The sequence below is a fragment of the Phyllobates terribilis genome, unplaced genomic scaffold (genome assembly GCF_046119375.1).
Source record: "Phyllobates terribilis strain yellow unplaced genomic scaffold, ASM4611937v1 Scaffold_4__5_contigs__length_816908805, whole genome shotgun sequence".
Lineage (NCBI taxonomy): Eukaryota > Metazoa > Chordata > Amphibia > Anura > Dendrobatidae > Phyllobates > Phyllobates terribilis.
The window spans coordinates 64,989,371-65,007,253 of NW_027362764.1; the positions used below are offsets into that span (position 1 = coordinate 64,989,371).

Here is a 17,883-nt window from a genome sequence, read left to right on the forward strand (position 1 = left end):
CTGGGGACTATAATTACAGCTGCTAGAGGAGGATGGAGACTGACTAGGGAACTTACTGGGGACTATAATTACAGCTGCTAGAGGAGGATGGAGACTGACTAGGGAACTTAAAGGGGACTATAATTACAGCTGCTAAAGGAGGAGGATGGAGACTGAATAGGGAACTTACTGGGGACTATAATTACAGCTGCTAGAGGAGGAGGATGGAGACTGACTAGGGAACTTACTGGGGACTATAATTACAGCTGCTAGAGGAGGATGGAGACTGACTAGGGAACTTACTGGGGACTATAATTACAGCTGCTAGAAGAGGATGGAGACTGACTAGGGAACTTACTGGGGACTATAATTACAGCTGCTAGAGGAGGATGGAGACTGACTAGGGAACTTACTGGGGACTATAATTACAGCTGCTGGAGGAGGATGGAGACTGACTAGGGAACTTACTGGGGACTATAATTACAGCTGCTGGAGGAGGATGGAGACTGACTATGGAACTTACTGGGGACTATAATTACAGCTGCTAGAGGAGGATGGAGACTGACTAGGGAACTTACTGGGAACTATAATTACAGCTGCTAGAGGAGGATGCAGACTGACTAGGGAACTTACTGGGAACTATAATTACAGCTGCTGGAGGAGGATGGAGACTGACTAGGGAATTTACTGGGGACTATAATTACAGCTGCTGAGTAGGATGGAGACTGACTAGGGAACTTACTGGGGACTATAATTACAGCTGCTGGAGTAGGATGGAGACTGACTAGGGAACTTACTGGGGACTATAATTACAGCTGCTAGATGAGGATGGAGACTGACTAGGGAACTTACTGGGGACTATAATTACAGCTGCTAGAGGAGGATGGAGACTGACTAGGGAATATACTGGGGACTATAATTACAGCTGCTGGAGGAGGATGGAGACTGACTAGGGAACTTACTGGGGACTATAATTACAGCTGCTAGAGGAGGATGGAGACTGACTAGGGAACATACTGGGGACTATAATTACAGCTGCTAGAGGAGGATGGAGACTGACTAGGGAACTTTCTGGGGACTATAATTACAGCTGCTAGAGGAGGATGAAGACTGACTAGGGAACTTTCTGGGGACTATAATTACAGCTGCTAGAGGAGGATGGAGACTGACTAGGGAACTTACTGGGGACTATAATTACAGCTGCTAGAGGAGGAGGATGGAGACTGACTAGGGAACTTACTGGGAACTATAATTACAGCTGCTGGAGGAGGATGGAAACTGACTAGGGAACTTACTGGGGACTATAATTACAGCTGCTGGAGGAGGATGGAGACTGACTAGGGAACTTACTGGGGACTATAATTACAGCTGCTAGAGGAGGATGGAGACTGACTAGGGAACATACTGGGGACTATAATTACAGCTGCTAGAGGAGGATGGAGACTGACTAGGGAACTTACTGGGAACTATAATTACAGCTGCTAGAGGAGGATGGAGACTGACTAGGGAACTTACTGGGGACTATAATTACATCTGCTAAAGGAGGAGGATGGAGACTGAATAGGGAACCTACTGGGAACTATAATTACAGCTGCTAGAGGAGGAGGATGGAGACTGACTAGGGAACTTACTGGGGACTATAATTACAGCTGCTGGAGGAGGATGGAGACTGACTAGGGAACTTACTGGGGACTATAATTACAGCTGCTAGAGGAGGAGGATGGAGACTGACTAGGGAACTTACTGGGACTATAATTACAGCTGCTAGAGGAGGAGGATGGAGACTGACTAGGGAACTTACTGGGGACTATAATTACAGCTGCTAAAGGAGGAGGATGGAGACTGAATAGGGAACTTACTGGGGACTATAATTACAGCTGCTAAAGGAGGAGGATGGAGACTGACTAGGGAACTTACTGGGGACTATAATTACAGCTGCTAGAGGAGGATGGAGACTGACTAGGGAACTTACTGGGGACTATAATTACAGCTGCTAAAGGAGGAGGATGGAGACTGAATAGGGAACTTACTGGGAACTATAATTACAGCTGCTGGAGGAGGATGGAGACTGACTAGGGAATTTACTGGGGACTATAATTACAGCTGCTGGAGTAGGATGGAGACTGACTAGGGAACTTACTGGGGACTATAATTACAGCTGCTAGAGGAGGAGGATGGAGACTGACTAGGGAACTTACTGGGAACTATAATTACAGCTGCTAGAGGAGGATGGAGACTGACTAGGGAACTTACTGGGAACTATAATTACAGCTGCTAGAGGAGGATGGAGACTGACTAGGGAACTTACTGGGAACTATAATTACAGCTGCTGGAGGAGGATGGAGACTGACTAGGGAATTTACTGGGGACTATAATTACAGCTGCTAGAGGAGGATGGAGACTGACTAGGGAACTTACTGGGACTATAATTACAGCTGCTAAAGGAGTAGGATGGAGACTGACTAGGGAACTTACTGGGGACTATAATTACAGCTGCTGGAGGAGGATGGAGACTGACTAGGGAACTTACTGGGGACTATAATTACAGCTGCTAGAGGAGGATGGAGACTGACTAGGGAACTTACTGGGGACTATAATTACAGCTGCTAGAGGAGGATGGAGACTGACTAGGGAACTTACTGGGGACTATAATTACAGCTGCTAGAGGAGGATGGAGACTGACTAGGGAACTTAAAGGGGACTATAATTACAGCTGCTAAAGGAGGAGGATGGAGACTGAATAGGGAACTTACTGGGGACTATAATTACAGCTGCTAGAGGAGGATGGAGACTGACTAGGGAACTTACTGGGGACTATAATTACAGCTGCTAGAGGAGGATGGAGACTGACTAGGGAACTTACTGGGGACTATAATTACAGCTGCTAGAGGAGGATGGAGACTGACTAGGGAACTTACTGGGGACTATAATTACAGCTGCTGGAGGAGGATGGAGACTGACTAGGGAACTTACTGGGGACTATAATTACAGCTGCTGGAGGAGGATGGAGACTGACTATGGAACTTACTGGGGACTATAATTACAGCTGCTAGAGGAGGATGGAGACTGACTAGGGAACTTACTGGGAACTATAATTACAGCTGCTAGAGGAGGATGCAGACTGACTAGGGAACTTACTGGGAACTATAATTACAGCTGCTGGAGGAGGATGGAGACTGACTAGGGAATTTACTGGGGACTATAATTACAGCTGCTGGAGTAGGATGGAGACTGACTAGGGAACTTACTGGGGACTATAATTACAGCTGCTGGAGTAGGATGGAGACTGACTAGGGAACTTACTGGGGACTATAATTACAGCTGCTAGATGAGGATGGAGACTGACTAGGGAACTTACTGGGGACTATAATTACAGCTGCTAGAGGAGGATGGAGACTGACTAGGGAACTTAAAGGGGACTATAATTACAGCTGCTAAAGGAGGAGGATGGAGACTGAATAGGGAACTTACTGGGGACTATAATTACAGCTGCTAGAGGAGGATGGAGACTGACTAGGGAACTTACTGGGAACTATAATTACAGCTGCTAGAGGAGGATGGAGACTGACTAGGGAACTTACTGGGGACTATAATTACAGCTGCTAGTGGAGGATGGAGACTGACTAGGGAACTTAAAGGGGACTATAATTACAGCTGCTGGAGGAGGATGGAGACTGAATAGGGAACTTACTGGGGACTATAATTACAGCTGCTAGAGGAGGAGGATGGAGACTGACTAGGGAACTTACTGGGGACTATAATTACAGCTGCTAGAGGAGGATGGAGACTGACTAGGGAACTTACTGGGGACTATAATTACAGCTGCTGGAGGAGGATGGAGACTGACTAGAGAACTTACTGGGAACTATAATTGCAGCTGCTGGAGGAGGATGGAGACTGACTAGGGAACTTACTGGGGACTATAATTACAGCTGCTAGAGGAGGATGGAGACTGACTAGGGAACTTACTGGGGACTATAATTACAGCTGCTGGAGGAGGATGGAGACTGACTAGAGAACTTACTGGGAACTATAATTGCAGCTGCTGGGGGAGGATGGAGACTGACTAGGGAACTTACTGGGGACTATAATTACAGCTGCTGGAGGAGGATGGAGACTGACTAGAGAACTTACTGGGAACTATAATTGCAGCTGCTGGGGGAGGATGGAGACTGACTAGCGAACTTACTGGGGACTATAATTACAGCTGCTGGAGGAGGATGGAGACTGACTAGCGAACTTACTGGGGATGGATACTGACTAGGGAACTCATTGAGGACAATATATATAGCTGCCAGAGGTGAGAGGAAATTGACTTTGGAACTTACTAAGGGCAATATATGCAGTCAATAGAGAAGGAAGGAGATTGACTGGGAACTATACTTACAACTGCCAGAGTGGGAAGTAGACTGGCTGTGGAACTTACTGGGAATTATGTTTACGGCTGTGCTAGTGGAGGAAGGAGCCTGACTATAGAAGTTACTGAGAACAATATATACAGATGCTATAGAAAGAAGTAGATTGTGAAATCACTGGGGACTATATTTACAGCTGCCAGAGAGAAAAGGAGATTGACTATAGTATTTACTGGGGATATTATGTACAGCTGCCAGAGGCAGAAGTAAACTGACTGGTGGTGATGTGGAACAAACGGCATCTAAAGATAAACATAGAGCAGTCAATTGGTTTTGGGATTCTAGGAAGAAAACAGAGAATTTGGGTCATGTCAGGCTGCCCAGCAATCCACTGAAGGGGAGAGGAAGGACAAATAATGAATTGTAAATATTTGTGTACAAAATAGTTTAAAAAGCAGTTTATTAGTGGGATAACCATTGTAAGTTTCCAATTCATTGACTGCAAGCATAGAGCTAGAAAACTTTAAGGAATTGATACACAAATGATATAAGTATATGAGCTTACTCATTCCATTACTTTATGAACTCCACATACCAGTATCTTCTTTCTTTCATGATTCCAACATAAGGCTTATATGTCCTTGATTTGCAGATCTGCAGCAATGAATTGAAATGCGTCTGCGATGAGGAATACACCGGGGATGATTGCAGCACATATTTTCCTTACAAACAGAAAAAGGAAATAAAGGCTAACGATGGTCAGTATGCATAGTGCCTGTTATTATGTAACGTGTACTTTATGCTGTGCTATTACACCATACTCCAAAGGCATACTGATAGGGAATCTAGATTGTGAGCCCCGATGGGGACAGCGACGATAATGTATGTAAAGCGCTGCGGAATATGTTAGCGCTATATAAAAAATAAAGATTATTATTATTACCGATACAATCCATGTTCTGTCTCCGCTTCGCAGTGACTGATGCTTTATATGCTTCTCTTTCAGGGGTTGTTAGTACAAACATTATCATAGGAGCTATTGCTGGTACCATGCTAGTGTTGGTCTTGGTGTTAGGAATAACAGCTTGGGGTTACAAGTAAGTGCCAGTGCTGCATGTACTGTTTATTTCCAATATTATATGTAATTGTAAAGCTGGATCTAAGCACAACAAAATGAAGAATTGCTTCCTTACTTCAAGGCGAGGTTCAACTTCCTACTACATGACCATACTAAAGAAAGTGAATATGTGCTTTTGAACAACTATTTTTAATCTAAGTAGCCCCAAAATTCTGCGTTGTTCAGTTTCATAATATTGTGGTATTCAGGGCTACATTTTTTGATACAAAGGTCCAAATCTCCTGCAAGAACAAATCTGACTTTCTGCAGCCACCACTAGAGGGAGCTTACTGCAGCTGCATATACATTGAAATCTATAGGAGGATTCCTCTAGTGGTGATGTAGCATTTAACTTGTTGAATCATGTATTACTATCTATGTATTAAGATTGTCTGTAGAACTTGCAAAAACTCATGGGATCAACAGGTCTCTTATGTCTTTGCCTATCTTAATGTTAATCAGACATTTGCCTATCTGGGAAACTTGCCTGCAAAAAAATTATTGTGAAACCAAACTCATCTGTATAGCCATGCATCTTCCTATTATGCGAAGTTATGCTCTTATTTAGATTGTTATTAAAATGTAATTAAACTTTCTTTTTTTGTATCATTTTGTCCAGCATGGAAAGTTATGTAACTTTGCAAATCACTTTATTAGTGAATTTGTCTTCACTATTGTAAAAAATATTCATATAAGCGGCTTCAATAACTCAACTTTCCCCCAGTCTATTTCCCTGCCTTCAGCTGCATTGATCAGAGCCTACTCATTGGGAGTACAGATGATGGCAGTGATGGGTCAGCACCTGTCTCCTCCTCTGAGTGTTGGGTTCAACAGAAGAATCTCCAGCAGCTGCTTATCCCCAGAGTTAGTGTGACACATCACTGCCATCATCTGTACTCCAAATGAGTACATGCTGATATCTATGCAGCTGAGGCAGGAAAACAGACTGGGGAAAAGCAGAGTTTGGAAGCCACTTACATTATTTATTTTTTTTTTTTACGGGAATCAAGACAAATCCCCTAATAAAGTGATTTGCAAAGTTTGATAACTTTCCATGGTGGACAAAATCATTAAAAAATAAAATAAAAGTTTAATTACACTTTAAAGGAAATTTGTCAGCAGGATTTCACCTCCTAAGTTATCTATATCCGCATGTAGGTATGTTAACGACAAGTCCAGAAATACCTTTACATGGCCAGTCCGTTCCTCCTTTACTGATAAATCAGTGATTGAATTAATATGTAAATTAGACTGAAGAGCTATAGTAGATCTGAAGCCTCTGTCACTCCAGCTCTATTCCCTATTCTCTATTAGACTGATAGATCCTTTATCTGAAGTCACGCAGCATAGAGGCTGTCAGTCAAGCAGGAGGCGGTGCTGGTTGAGGAATAGAGCTGGAGTGACAGAGGCTTCAGATCTACTATAGTCCTTTAACTTATTTACATATCAATTCAAACACTGATTTCTCAGTAACACTTTCATGGGAATCTGTTAGAAGGATTTCACCCCCTAAGCTATCTATATCAGCATGTAGGTCTTTTAACGACAAGTCCAGAAATACCTTTACATGGCCAGTCTGTTCCTCCATTACTGATAAATCAGTGATTGAATTAATATGCAAATTAGACTGAAAAGCTACAGTAGATCTGAAGCATCTGTCACTCCAGCTCTATTCCCTATTTTCTATTAGACTGATGGATCCTTTACCTGAAGTCACGCAGCATAGAGGCTGTCAGTGAAGCTGGAGGAGGCAGCGCTGGGCAGGAATAGAGCTGGAGTGACAGAGGTTTCAGACCTACTATAGTCCTTTAGCCTCATTTAATATCAATTCACACTCTGATTTCTCAGTAACAGGAATGGTCATGTGAAGATATGTCTGGGCTTGTCCTTGAAGGTGCTACATGCAGAAATAAATAGGTTGGGTGATGAAATCCTGCTGAAAAATTCTCTTTAATGGAACATTAAATACAAGAAATGCACAAAAAAATGTAAAATGATCCCAGCGATTCCACAGTGATTATCTTTGATTCTGTTTTCTCTGATATTATAATTAAAACTACTAAATATTTAATGAGATCTTCTGTGTATCACAGGAGCTCAGACATGTCCTGGATCCTCCCCCCTCTGGCAAAAATAAAAATCACTGAACCAAAGGTTGGGGGGGGGGGGTAGAGTCTTAGCCAATCAGCGGCCTAGAATGGAACTAATTAGCAGAAGTTTAACCCTTTTGTTTTCTGCAGTTCTTTTTTACAAGACTGTTGGCTGAAAATTCAGCAGAGTAACAGAAAGTGAGAGCAGTTATACTTCTTCTTTCATTTACCGATTAGGTTTAGACTTTGTTCACACATCGTGTTTTTTTCAGCTTTTTTTTGGTGCGTTTTTTAATGCAAATTTTTAGCTGTGTTTTGCAGCACCAGCAAAGTCTATGAGATTCCAGAAATCTCATGCACACATCATGGTTCTTCTTTGTTCAGCATTTTGTGCTTTGCATGTTTTTTTCACCCCATTGGAAGTAATGGGTGGTGGAAAAAAAAACACTGAAAAAATGCACCAAAAATAGAGTCAAGTTTTCAGCATTTTTTCAGTGTTTTTTTATGCATAAACCAGAATGAGATTTTTTTTTTTCACTGAACTTTATGTACATACATATCAGAGACAAAAGGACAGTGAAAAAAACGCTGGAAAAATCGCACCAAAAACGCACCAAAGAAAAGCATGAAAACAGCAACAAAAATCCTGAACAACCTCCTGGCAAGAGATCAGGTATTGCTGCAGAAAATTGACACTGAAAAAACCATGATGTGTGAACATAGCCTTAGTGTTCTCTTATTAGCATCTGGTTAAGAGAAAGGCCATGTGTATAAATCTTTCTGTACCAAATGACTCTACTTGTAGCCACTCTGTGGGTCCTGAATGGCGAGACACCCTCTATTAAATGGAATCTATCATCAGGTTTTTGCTACCTAATCTGAGAGCAGCATACTGGGCTGCTTGCTGTTGTTTTTATAAAATCATTGTTTTATCAGCAGGAGATTATCACTAGCGAACTACTTGGCCTGCTGTCAGGTAGTTCAACCACGCCTCCAACTCTGATTGCCGCCACTGATTGGAAGAAAGCTGCCAATCAGTGAGGTGGGCGGGGTTATACAGAGCTCAGCATTCAGAGAACTGCTAGATCCACACCAGAGAAAACTATTTTTAATCAAAACTGCAACATCCAGTAAAGTAAGTGACACATCACAGGAATCAGTGACTCTGCCCCTTCATCGTGCTGCTCTCAGATGAGGTAGGAAAATCCAAATTACAGATTCTCTTTCCCTACTGTACTCCGGCTGCAGTTTGTTTTAAAAAAAAAACTGTGCTTGACTCATCCTCCCCGGGTTCAGCGTTGAGTCTTCGCTGTTGCTCCCGGTGTCTGTTATTGTCTGCAGCGCTGTCATCGCATCAACAGCATTGCAGCCAATCACTGAGCTCAGCAGCTCATACATCTACTTGCGTAGAGCCAATGCCTGCAGTGCTGTTAGCGTGATGTCAGAGCTGCAGACAACAGAGACCAGGAGCAGCGGCGGAGACTCACTGCTGGACCTGAGGAGGGTAAGTAAAGGACAGTTGTTTTTTTTTTCTGAAACCGAAAAATCCCTGTAATATAATTTTTTGAAAATTGTACTCATTTTTTTAGTTTCTTTCACCAATTATTCACTATGCTTAAGTAATGATTTGTTTTTTCTTTGACATGAAAAAGAAACTATCGGAGAGAAAGGTAAGTGTTTGCCCGTGCATTATGCCACATTTCATCACTTTCACTAGTTTACTGTCTTCTTTTTTCATAAATACCATTTATATGTCCCATATTCTTTTTCATGGCCGATGGGCACCTAATGTCTGCTCGGTAAAGGAATGACTGGTGATCCCGTAAGAAGTCTTCAAGCATTGGTTTAATGTTAGACAGATTTTGCTTCTCAGATCGTAGTAGCTTTTATCATAAAATCAGACGACACGCTGCGGCGCTGTAGCCGTGCCGCGGTCCCGCTTCACTACATGCCGATGTAGCAGAGCTGAGATTGTCAGATATCACACAGCTGCATGCAAACTGTCTGCACTAACTCACACACCCTACATGTCAAACCCGGCTTTGCTTCATGCTTAGACCGGATCAGTTTATAGTCACAGATCTCATTTTTCCGTTTCCATGTTTGTCTGTAAGAAGAAGCCGCAGCCGCTGGATAGCAGCGTTCTTGGTTAGACATTGTCTCAGTGTGCTTTGTGTATTACTATGAGATGCTATCAGGAGATGTGTCCCGAGCTGAAGGTACATTTCTCCACTTATTGAAGCAAACTCACTGCCCCGGTCCAGAGGCTAAACATCCGGTGCCCACTCTGCCATTCATCAACCTATCCTATCTTCCCTAAATACCCAAAAATTTGGTTTAGACCCGAGTTATTATTTTCCTAGTAAACTCAAGGAGGTCAAGGAAGCTGAAATACACTACATGGACATAAGTATGTGCCCCCTCCACATTACAAGCTATTAGAGCTGTTATTCTACATCCATAGACGTTAATATGGAGTCTGCCCCATTGCAGATATAACAGCTCCTGCTTTTTGGGGAAGGATTTTGGAGGAGTCTGTGGGAATATTTGACCCTTCATCCAGAAGAGCATTTGTGAGGTCAGACCCTGATGTTGGAGAGAGGTCGGGCTCACAATCTCTTTCTAGTTCATCCCAAAGGTGTTGGATGGGGTTCAGGTCGGGGCTCTGTCATGTTCTTCCACCAAACTTTCCCACTAATGTCTGTATGGACTTTGTGCACTGAGCAGAGTCATGGGGAACAGAAAAGAGACTTCCCCAAACTGTTCCCATAAAGCTGGAAGCAACAATTGTCCACAATGTCTTGTGCTGAAGAATTAAAGAAGTTGTCCACTACTTTTACAGTGATGCCCTATCCGTAGGATAGGGCATCAATGTATGATCGGCCAGGGTCCCGCATGCGGCATCCCCGCCGATCAGCTGTCATCGGTGCCGGCGGCGGCGGCTGCCGGCCGGAAGTGCTCACTTACAGGGCTCCGCCGTCAAGTGGTAGTGGCCGCTGCGGTGTACTGCACATCCGCCTCCCATTCAATTGAATAGGAGGCGGATGTGCAGTACACCGTGGTGGCCACTACCACTTGACAGAGGAGCCCCGCAGGTGAGCACTTCCGGCCGGCGGCCGCCCCCGGCACTGATAGCAGCTGATCGGCGGGGGTGCCGCATGCGGGACCCTGGCCGATCATACATTGATGCCCTATCCTACGGATAGGGCATCACTGTAAAAGTAGTGGATAACCCCTTTAAGATTTTCGTTCACTGGAACTAAGGGGCCGATCCCTGAAAAACACCCCCATAGCATTATCCTTCCTCAACCAAACTGTACAGCACAATGCAGTCAGGGGGTAACGTTCTCCTGGAAACATCAAACCCAGACTCCTCCAGATAGAGAAGTGCAATCCGTCACTGCACAGAATACGTTTCCTCCAGATTTCAGTGCTGGCGGCTTTACACTACTTCATCCGAAGCTCAGCATTGCGCTTGGTGATGTAAGGTTGCATGCAGATGCCTGGATGTTATACACCAGAGGGGCTGGATTTTCCACATCTGTAGCAAAGTGACTGAATGAAAAATATAAATTCAATGATAAATAAAGAGGTGCGTGCCAATACTTTAGTCCATATAGTGTACGATGGATATATGTCCCACTCTTGGAGGAATGGGATTTGGTGGATCTCCATGGTCATCTCTGGAGCGCATATCTCTCTGGCCAAGAATAGGGACTTTTTGTTTTTGGTAACAATGGAAGTTCAATCGATTAGGGAAACACTTTCTCATTTTGGATGCCTGACAGGTGAACATTCTTCCCTCTTTTTATAGAATAGATAAGGTCTGTTTTATTTACAGAGAATTTAAGAATATGTAGGAAAGTGCACTTGAATAGCATGAACACATTAAAGGGAACCTGTCTGCAGATTTTTACATACGGATGCAGTGGTAGGGCTGTGTAAGTGCTTTTCACCTGAAAAAAAATAATACTTTACTGTTGTAGAGATCTGATGTGCCAGTCATGAGATATATAGCATAGAAGCCATTGAAAATCAATATTTAGGTGCACTGGGGTGTGTCAATGCACTTGGAAGCAGCCATCCAAGTGCATTGACACCCCTAGTGCACTTACAGACTGATTTGCGTATGTTTGCATATTGCTGCATATATTTGTGACCTCTTGCTGACAGGTTCCCTTTAAGGCTAACACATGAAGGAAATATTACATGCATCAAGTTTTTCTACAAAATCCGCATGTGTTGCATGCCGATGTCTTAGCAGACTTTGGTGTTGATAGAGCCACTGATTTCACTTGTTGCATTGCAATGAATGGAGGCGGCATTTTTGCAACAGATAATGCATGCATTTTTTTTATGTGGGAAGCGGAAGGGGTTTGTTGCAGAATCTCTTTGGGGATTCTGCAACTACAATTTCCAAACAATTATGTAATGTGAGAATCAGGCCTGAAGAGCACTTTGGATGAGCTCATTATGTCATATTCAGCATTCAGTGGACAAATTAAACGTTTTCATAAATATGTAGAAATATATATCAGAGCTGCTTTGTTTAAAAATACAGCATTGCTTTCAGCATTATTTCAATTAAAGGGGTATTCCTATCTCCAGGATCCTATCCCAGTATGTAGTAGGTGTAATAATAATAATAATATTACCAAATACCTTCAATTAGAAATGTAGTATAGTTCTTCTGATAAGCTATGTCGCTTACCCCATGTGCAGGGCATTGCAGTAGCTTAGGTATCTATGGCTATTACCACTCATATAGTGACAGTTAGTTAGTTGTTAGTGGTCGTAACCATGGATACCTAAGCTACTGCAATGCCCTGCACATGAGGTAAGCGACATAGCTTATCAGAAGAACTATACTACATTTCTAATTGAAGGTATTTGGTAATATTATTATTATTATTACTACACCTACTACATATTGGGATGGGATCTTGGAGATGGAAATACCCCTTTAAGTATGTAGAAAAAATTCATTAACATTTTTTTGCCTAAAAACATAAAAAAAAATGGGGATTAAATGAAGATATTTGATTTGACTAAATTAGATTAAATTCAGTTGGGCTAAAAAATATAAATCTGTACTACAGGCTGAAAATTTCTATGTAAACATTTGAAGTATAATGTATCGATGTGAAAATGGTTGAAAAATATTCATTGTATAAATACAATGGGAAACATTTATTAAAAGGGGGTGTGAAAAAACAAAAAAACAATCACATTGCGGATGTCATTTATCAAAGGTACTTTGGAAATGAAAGTTGAAACCTGATTTCAATATCAATTTTCCCCAAGGCATCAATTATGAAAAATCTCCCCCCATGGTATTAAGGTCATTGACAAAGCACAGAAAAAGTATTGAATGACAGTAGTTGTATCATAGCCGTGTCTGAGTTGCATGCAACCCAAGAAGGAGGCCCTCGATAATCAACTATGTATATAGCTAAAGCAAGTGATCGCCGACGTATGGCTCTCCAGTTGTTGAAGTACTACAACTCCCAGTATACCTGTCAGAGCATGTTGCGACTTGTAGTTTCCCAACAACTGGAAGCCACAAGTTGGAGCTCACTGATCCTGAGGAAGAAAGGAGCAAGAAACTCCCAAGGAGGCAAGATGGCAAAATAAGCCCCTCCACCTCAAACACGTGGACTACACGTCGAGCAGCATAGGCGCGTGCTTTTGTACCAACACAGGTGGTTTTCCAAGTTGTTTCCAGAGCTATATCTAAGTAAGGTATTTCTATGCCGCCAAGCAAAAATTGTGTTACCCCATCCCCAATGTATGCACTTACCTAGAGCTTAAATGTGTTGTCCTGTGAAAAGAATAACTTGTTGATCAGAGGGGGTCCGACTGCTGTAGTGCGCTTGTTCGACCGCCGCTCCACTCATTTCGCGCTCAGCTTTTTTACGGCAGCCCCACGGAGAATGAATGGAGTGGTGTTCTGGCATTCGACCTGACCGATCTATTATGAGGATAAAAATTCCCCATGACGTTGATCGGTTAGGGTCACAGCGGTAGGACGCTCAACCGATCAATAGATTATTGAAAAGAGAAGGTCAGCAATCGGAAAATAAGGAGGTGCACGTAAGAAAAATCCTAAAATAGTCCAAAAAATGGCACTCTCAAACTAATTTTTTTTTTATTAAAGATTCAATTGGTTTTAAAAAAAAAAAACAAACAAGAAATTTGCAAATATTATGGAATAAAATGACTTTTTTTTGGGGAAAAAAAAGTCACTTTATTCCAATATATTTAGAAATTTCTTGCGATTTTTTTTTTCCGAAACCAATTCAATCTTTAATAAAAAAAAATTCTGCTTTATTTCAGAGTGCCATTTTTTGGACTATTTTTCGATAATCACCTATCATGCAGATAGGTGATAACTTGTTTCCACTGGACAACCCCTTTAAATAAATGTGTCCATTCCACCCATAAAATATAACATGCATACTGCTATATACCACCCACATTACACTGTACGTTTAAAAAGCACTGTATTTCTTACATACACACAATACATACACATTACATACATAGAGTTACACATATTCACACACTCCCACACTCCAGCGGTGTAGGGGGAACAGTGGTGAGCAGAGGACAAAGCCTCTTAGCAAACTCTCTTATCAGGTTACAACAGCTGGAAAGAAACCCAAATTTGAAAAATTGGAGAGACGATCCAGTGCAAGACTTGGGTTGGAGTTTTTCATATACAGGTGTAATATTGGTTTGTCATCCTGAGCTTTGTCAATGTCCGTAGGTGACCCAAGAATCCGTCAGCTAGCGAGCGCCCATATCCGCTGTCTATCCCTGGAGAGCCACGTGTCGATGTCCTGTAGTGAAACATCCATGTCCCATTTATCCTCTCTGTCCTTCCCCTCTGAACTAATGCTTTCATGTCTGTGTCGTTTCTATGTGCGTTTGTCTTGTTTTCTGACTTTACAATATCTATTATGCTTTAGACAAATACCCCAGGGAGATTATGTAAAAAAGGCTGGAGATGTCGACTCCTTTTATAGCGACTTGCCTCCCGGAGTCAGCTCAAACTCAGGATCTAGTTCTAAGAAGAGGTCTGCTATTCTGTCGCATTTTCAGATTTCTGCCTGTTCCATCCCACATTATTCCATTAGTCAGAACATTTCATTATTTTGCAGAAGGTTTGATTCCTTTTAATTTTCTTGTTTGTGGAATAGTAATAAAGGAAAAACCATAATAATTTGACTTCAAAGTAGCTGTAGCTCAATTCTTAGATTTGATGACGTCCAAATTATGATCTGTCCCTTTAAATTGTCCATTGGTGATTTTACACATCGGATAGCAAGACTTACTAATGGATGGTGTCTGGAAATACAGCATTGAGAGCTCTAAATGGGGAGGCCGAAATAATCATTTTTGCTCCCCATTGCACAGACTTGGATGTAATCTTAGGGTTACCCTCAATCATCTCGCTGCTTTGAAGTCAAAATAAACAATTTGTTGTTAATCTTAAATTTACCTTTCTTGACTAGTTGCATGATACAATGACTACTCTACTTTCAATGCTTTACTGTGATTGACAGACAAAACTGAGTTGAGACTAGCATCCTATAAATGTAGCAAGAAACGGACAGATCACCCAACGGTGCCAGTATACAGGAGATAACTTTCGGCTATCTCTCCACACCCCCCCTTACACATGAACTGTCGACTTAGACCAGCAGTTCTGTGTTTTTAAAATGGAAAGGGGCAAAAGCTGCTGCCAGAAAGCTTTGGCCATGACTCATCTAAATTACTCTATCCTTCTGTTGCAAGTCCCCATACACAAGTTCCCATAACTAAGTCTCCATGCACACGTCCCCATACACAAGTCCCATACACAGGTCCACATACACAGGTCCCCATACACAAGTCCCCATACACCAGACCCCATTCACCAGACCCCATACACAAGTCCCCATACACAAGTCCCCATACACAGATCCCCATACACAAGTCCCCATACACAAGTCCCCATACACAGATCCCCATACACAGATCCCCATACACAAGTCCCCATACACAAATCCTATACACAGGTCCCCATACACAAGTTCCCAAAACTAAGTCCCCATGCACACGTCCCCATGCACAAGTCCCATACACAGGTCCCCATACACAGGTCCCCATACACAGGTCCCCATACACAAGTCCCCATACACAAGTCCCCATATACCAGACCCCATACACAAGTCTCCATACACAAGTCCACATACACAAGTCCACATACACAGGTCTCCATGCACAAGTCACCATACACAAGTCCCCATACACAAATCATATACACAGGTCCCCATACACAAGTCTCCATACACAAGTCCCCATACACAAATCCCCATACACAAGTCCCCATACACAAATCCTATACACAGGTCCCCATACACAAGTCCCCATACACAAGTTCCCAAAACTAAGTCCCCATGCACACGTCCCCATGCACACGTCCCATACACAGGTCCCCATACACAGGTCCCCATACACAAGTCCCCATACACAAGTCCCCATATACCAGACCCCATACACAAGTCTCCATACACAAGTCCACATACACAGGTCTCCATGCACAAGTCCCCATACACAAGTCCCCATACACAAGTCCCCATACACAAGTCCCCATACACAAGTCCCCATACACAAGTCCCCATACACCGATCCCCATACACAAGTCCCCATACACAAATCCTATACACAGGTCCCCATACACAAGTCCCCATACACAAGTCCCCATAAATAAGTCCCCATACACAAGTCCCCATAAATAGGTCCCCATACACAAATCCCCATACATATGAGATGGCCAGGCGGTACTGAGAAGATTTTTGAGATCTGATGACTTTAACCTAATGTGTATGGGGGTCTGTGTTCGCACTGCAAAAATCTGCAGTAAGACCCAACAATCACACATTATTTATAGTACTGGCCTTTTGAGGGACCTTTTGGTCTGATCAACCTTAAGCGTCTAGGTGCAAGTGCAATTTCAACACTTCCTATAGTCATGGCTTTTTTTTTCAATCCATTAATAACGTTTTTCATATATATACTTGGTTTTCATATTTTTATACCTAAAATTAATTATATTCTCGAGGCACAGAAAGTTTTCTTTTTTCATATATATCCATGTTAAAAAAAAATGTGACTTGCTCCCACATACAGTACAGGCCGTCCCCTGGTTATGCTCATCCCTGTAGGTTTATACATAACCTGAATTTGTATGTAAGCTGGAAAAAATACAAGCGAAAAAAAACCCTGATACCTCACCACTCGCCTCTCTACTCGCTGCCTGCCGTCTAGTCTTCTTTGTTCCACACATCTTGACTTCGCAACCTTGCAGCATGCTGTGACCTCCGAGGCCTGGACGCGGCTGGAAGTCCTGGCTTATAGTGAAAAGGTTGGAGAAGCGGCATAAGATGGCGGAAACAAAAGGACCGGACGGCGGGCAGCGAGCAAGGTTATGAGATATTACGTTTTTTTTTTTAACATCTTGACAGTTGTAACTATAAGTGATACATAAGTTGGATGTTCGTGACTCGAAGATTGCCTATATAGGTTTTTAAAGAAGTATTCACCCCTAGAAGGTACCATATAGGAACACAATATGGAGCCTGGGTGTGCAGCCATAGTGGGTCCGCAGAGAGAATGATTCTTTATCACAGCAGTAGGGTTCCTAAGTGAGTCCTAGCTCCTTATTAGAATAAGGCTACCTTGCATCGGACCCTCATTTTTTATTAAACACACCTTTTCCACAGGTGAATACATGCCTGATGGAACAAAGTAAGGTTTAGCATATATATCATAAATGTATGTATGCCATTTGCTAAATGTCCAAGAAGAAATTTCAAGAAAATGGACAAAGTTTAGGCAGCTTTACTTCTCAACTATAGCAGAAACTTTCTGCCGCTTCTTTATCACTTTACACTCTGGCCCTTTAATTAAGCCCCCGTGAAGATGAAGAGGATTCGTAAAAGATAGCTCCTTGTTTTTCTGTGCCACGTTTTTGTTACCCTCTCAGGTTGCAGAGAGTCTAACAAATAGGTAAGTTTTTTCTATTTTTTTTCTAGTTCTAGTGCCCCTTTAACTTTAATCAACCTTTTCCACATTCACATGAAATTTTATACTATAAAGCTGTAGGAGAATAAGTGTCAGGCTCTTTTTTATTTTTCAGAAAAATTGCTAATCTTATGTCTGGTAATGAACTCGGCTCCTTTCAATTAGATATAAAGGAGCAGCAATACCAAGCGCTACCCATGGACAAAGGTGGGGCTGATTCTTGAAAAAAAACAGACCCATGATGTGCCTTTTCCGATATATTATATATATA

The 17,883-nt window shown here is 42.3% G+C and overlaps 1 protein-coding gene across 4 annotated transcripts in view; it reads left to right on the plus strand.

The window, feature by feature from the left end:
• The window catches only part of ADAM22 (ADAM metallopeptidase domain 22), a 312,368-nt gene that overhangs the window by 259,716 nt on the left and 34,769 nt on the right, over positions 1-17,883 (plus strand). For 2 of the 4 annotated variants that reach the window (XM_073677446.1, XM_073677443.1), the window contains exons 24-27: positions 4,987-5,092; positions 5,341-5,431; positions 9,194-9,211; positions 14,513-14,707. In XM_073677446.1, the coding sequence (XP_073533547.1) occupies positions 4,987-5,092; positions 5,341-5,431; positions 9,194-9,211; positions 14,513-14,707 (410 nt within the window). The remainder of the gene's footprint in view (positions 1-4,986; positions 5,093-5,340; positions 5,432-9,193; positions 9,212-14,512; positions 14,708-17,883) is intronic. The other 2 variants (XM_073677444.1, XM_073677445.1) reach the window with 2 other exon arrangements.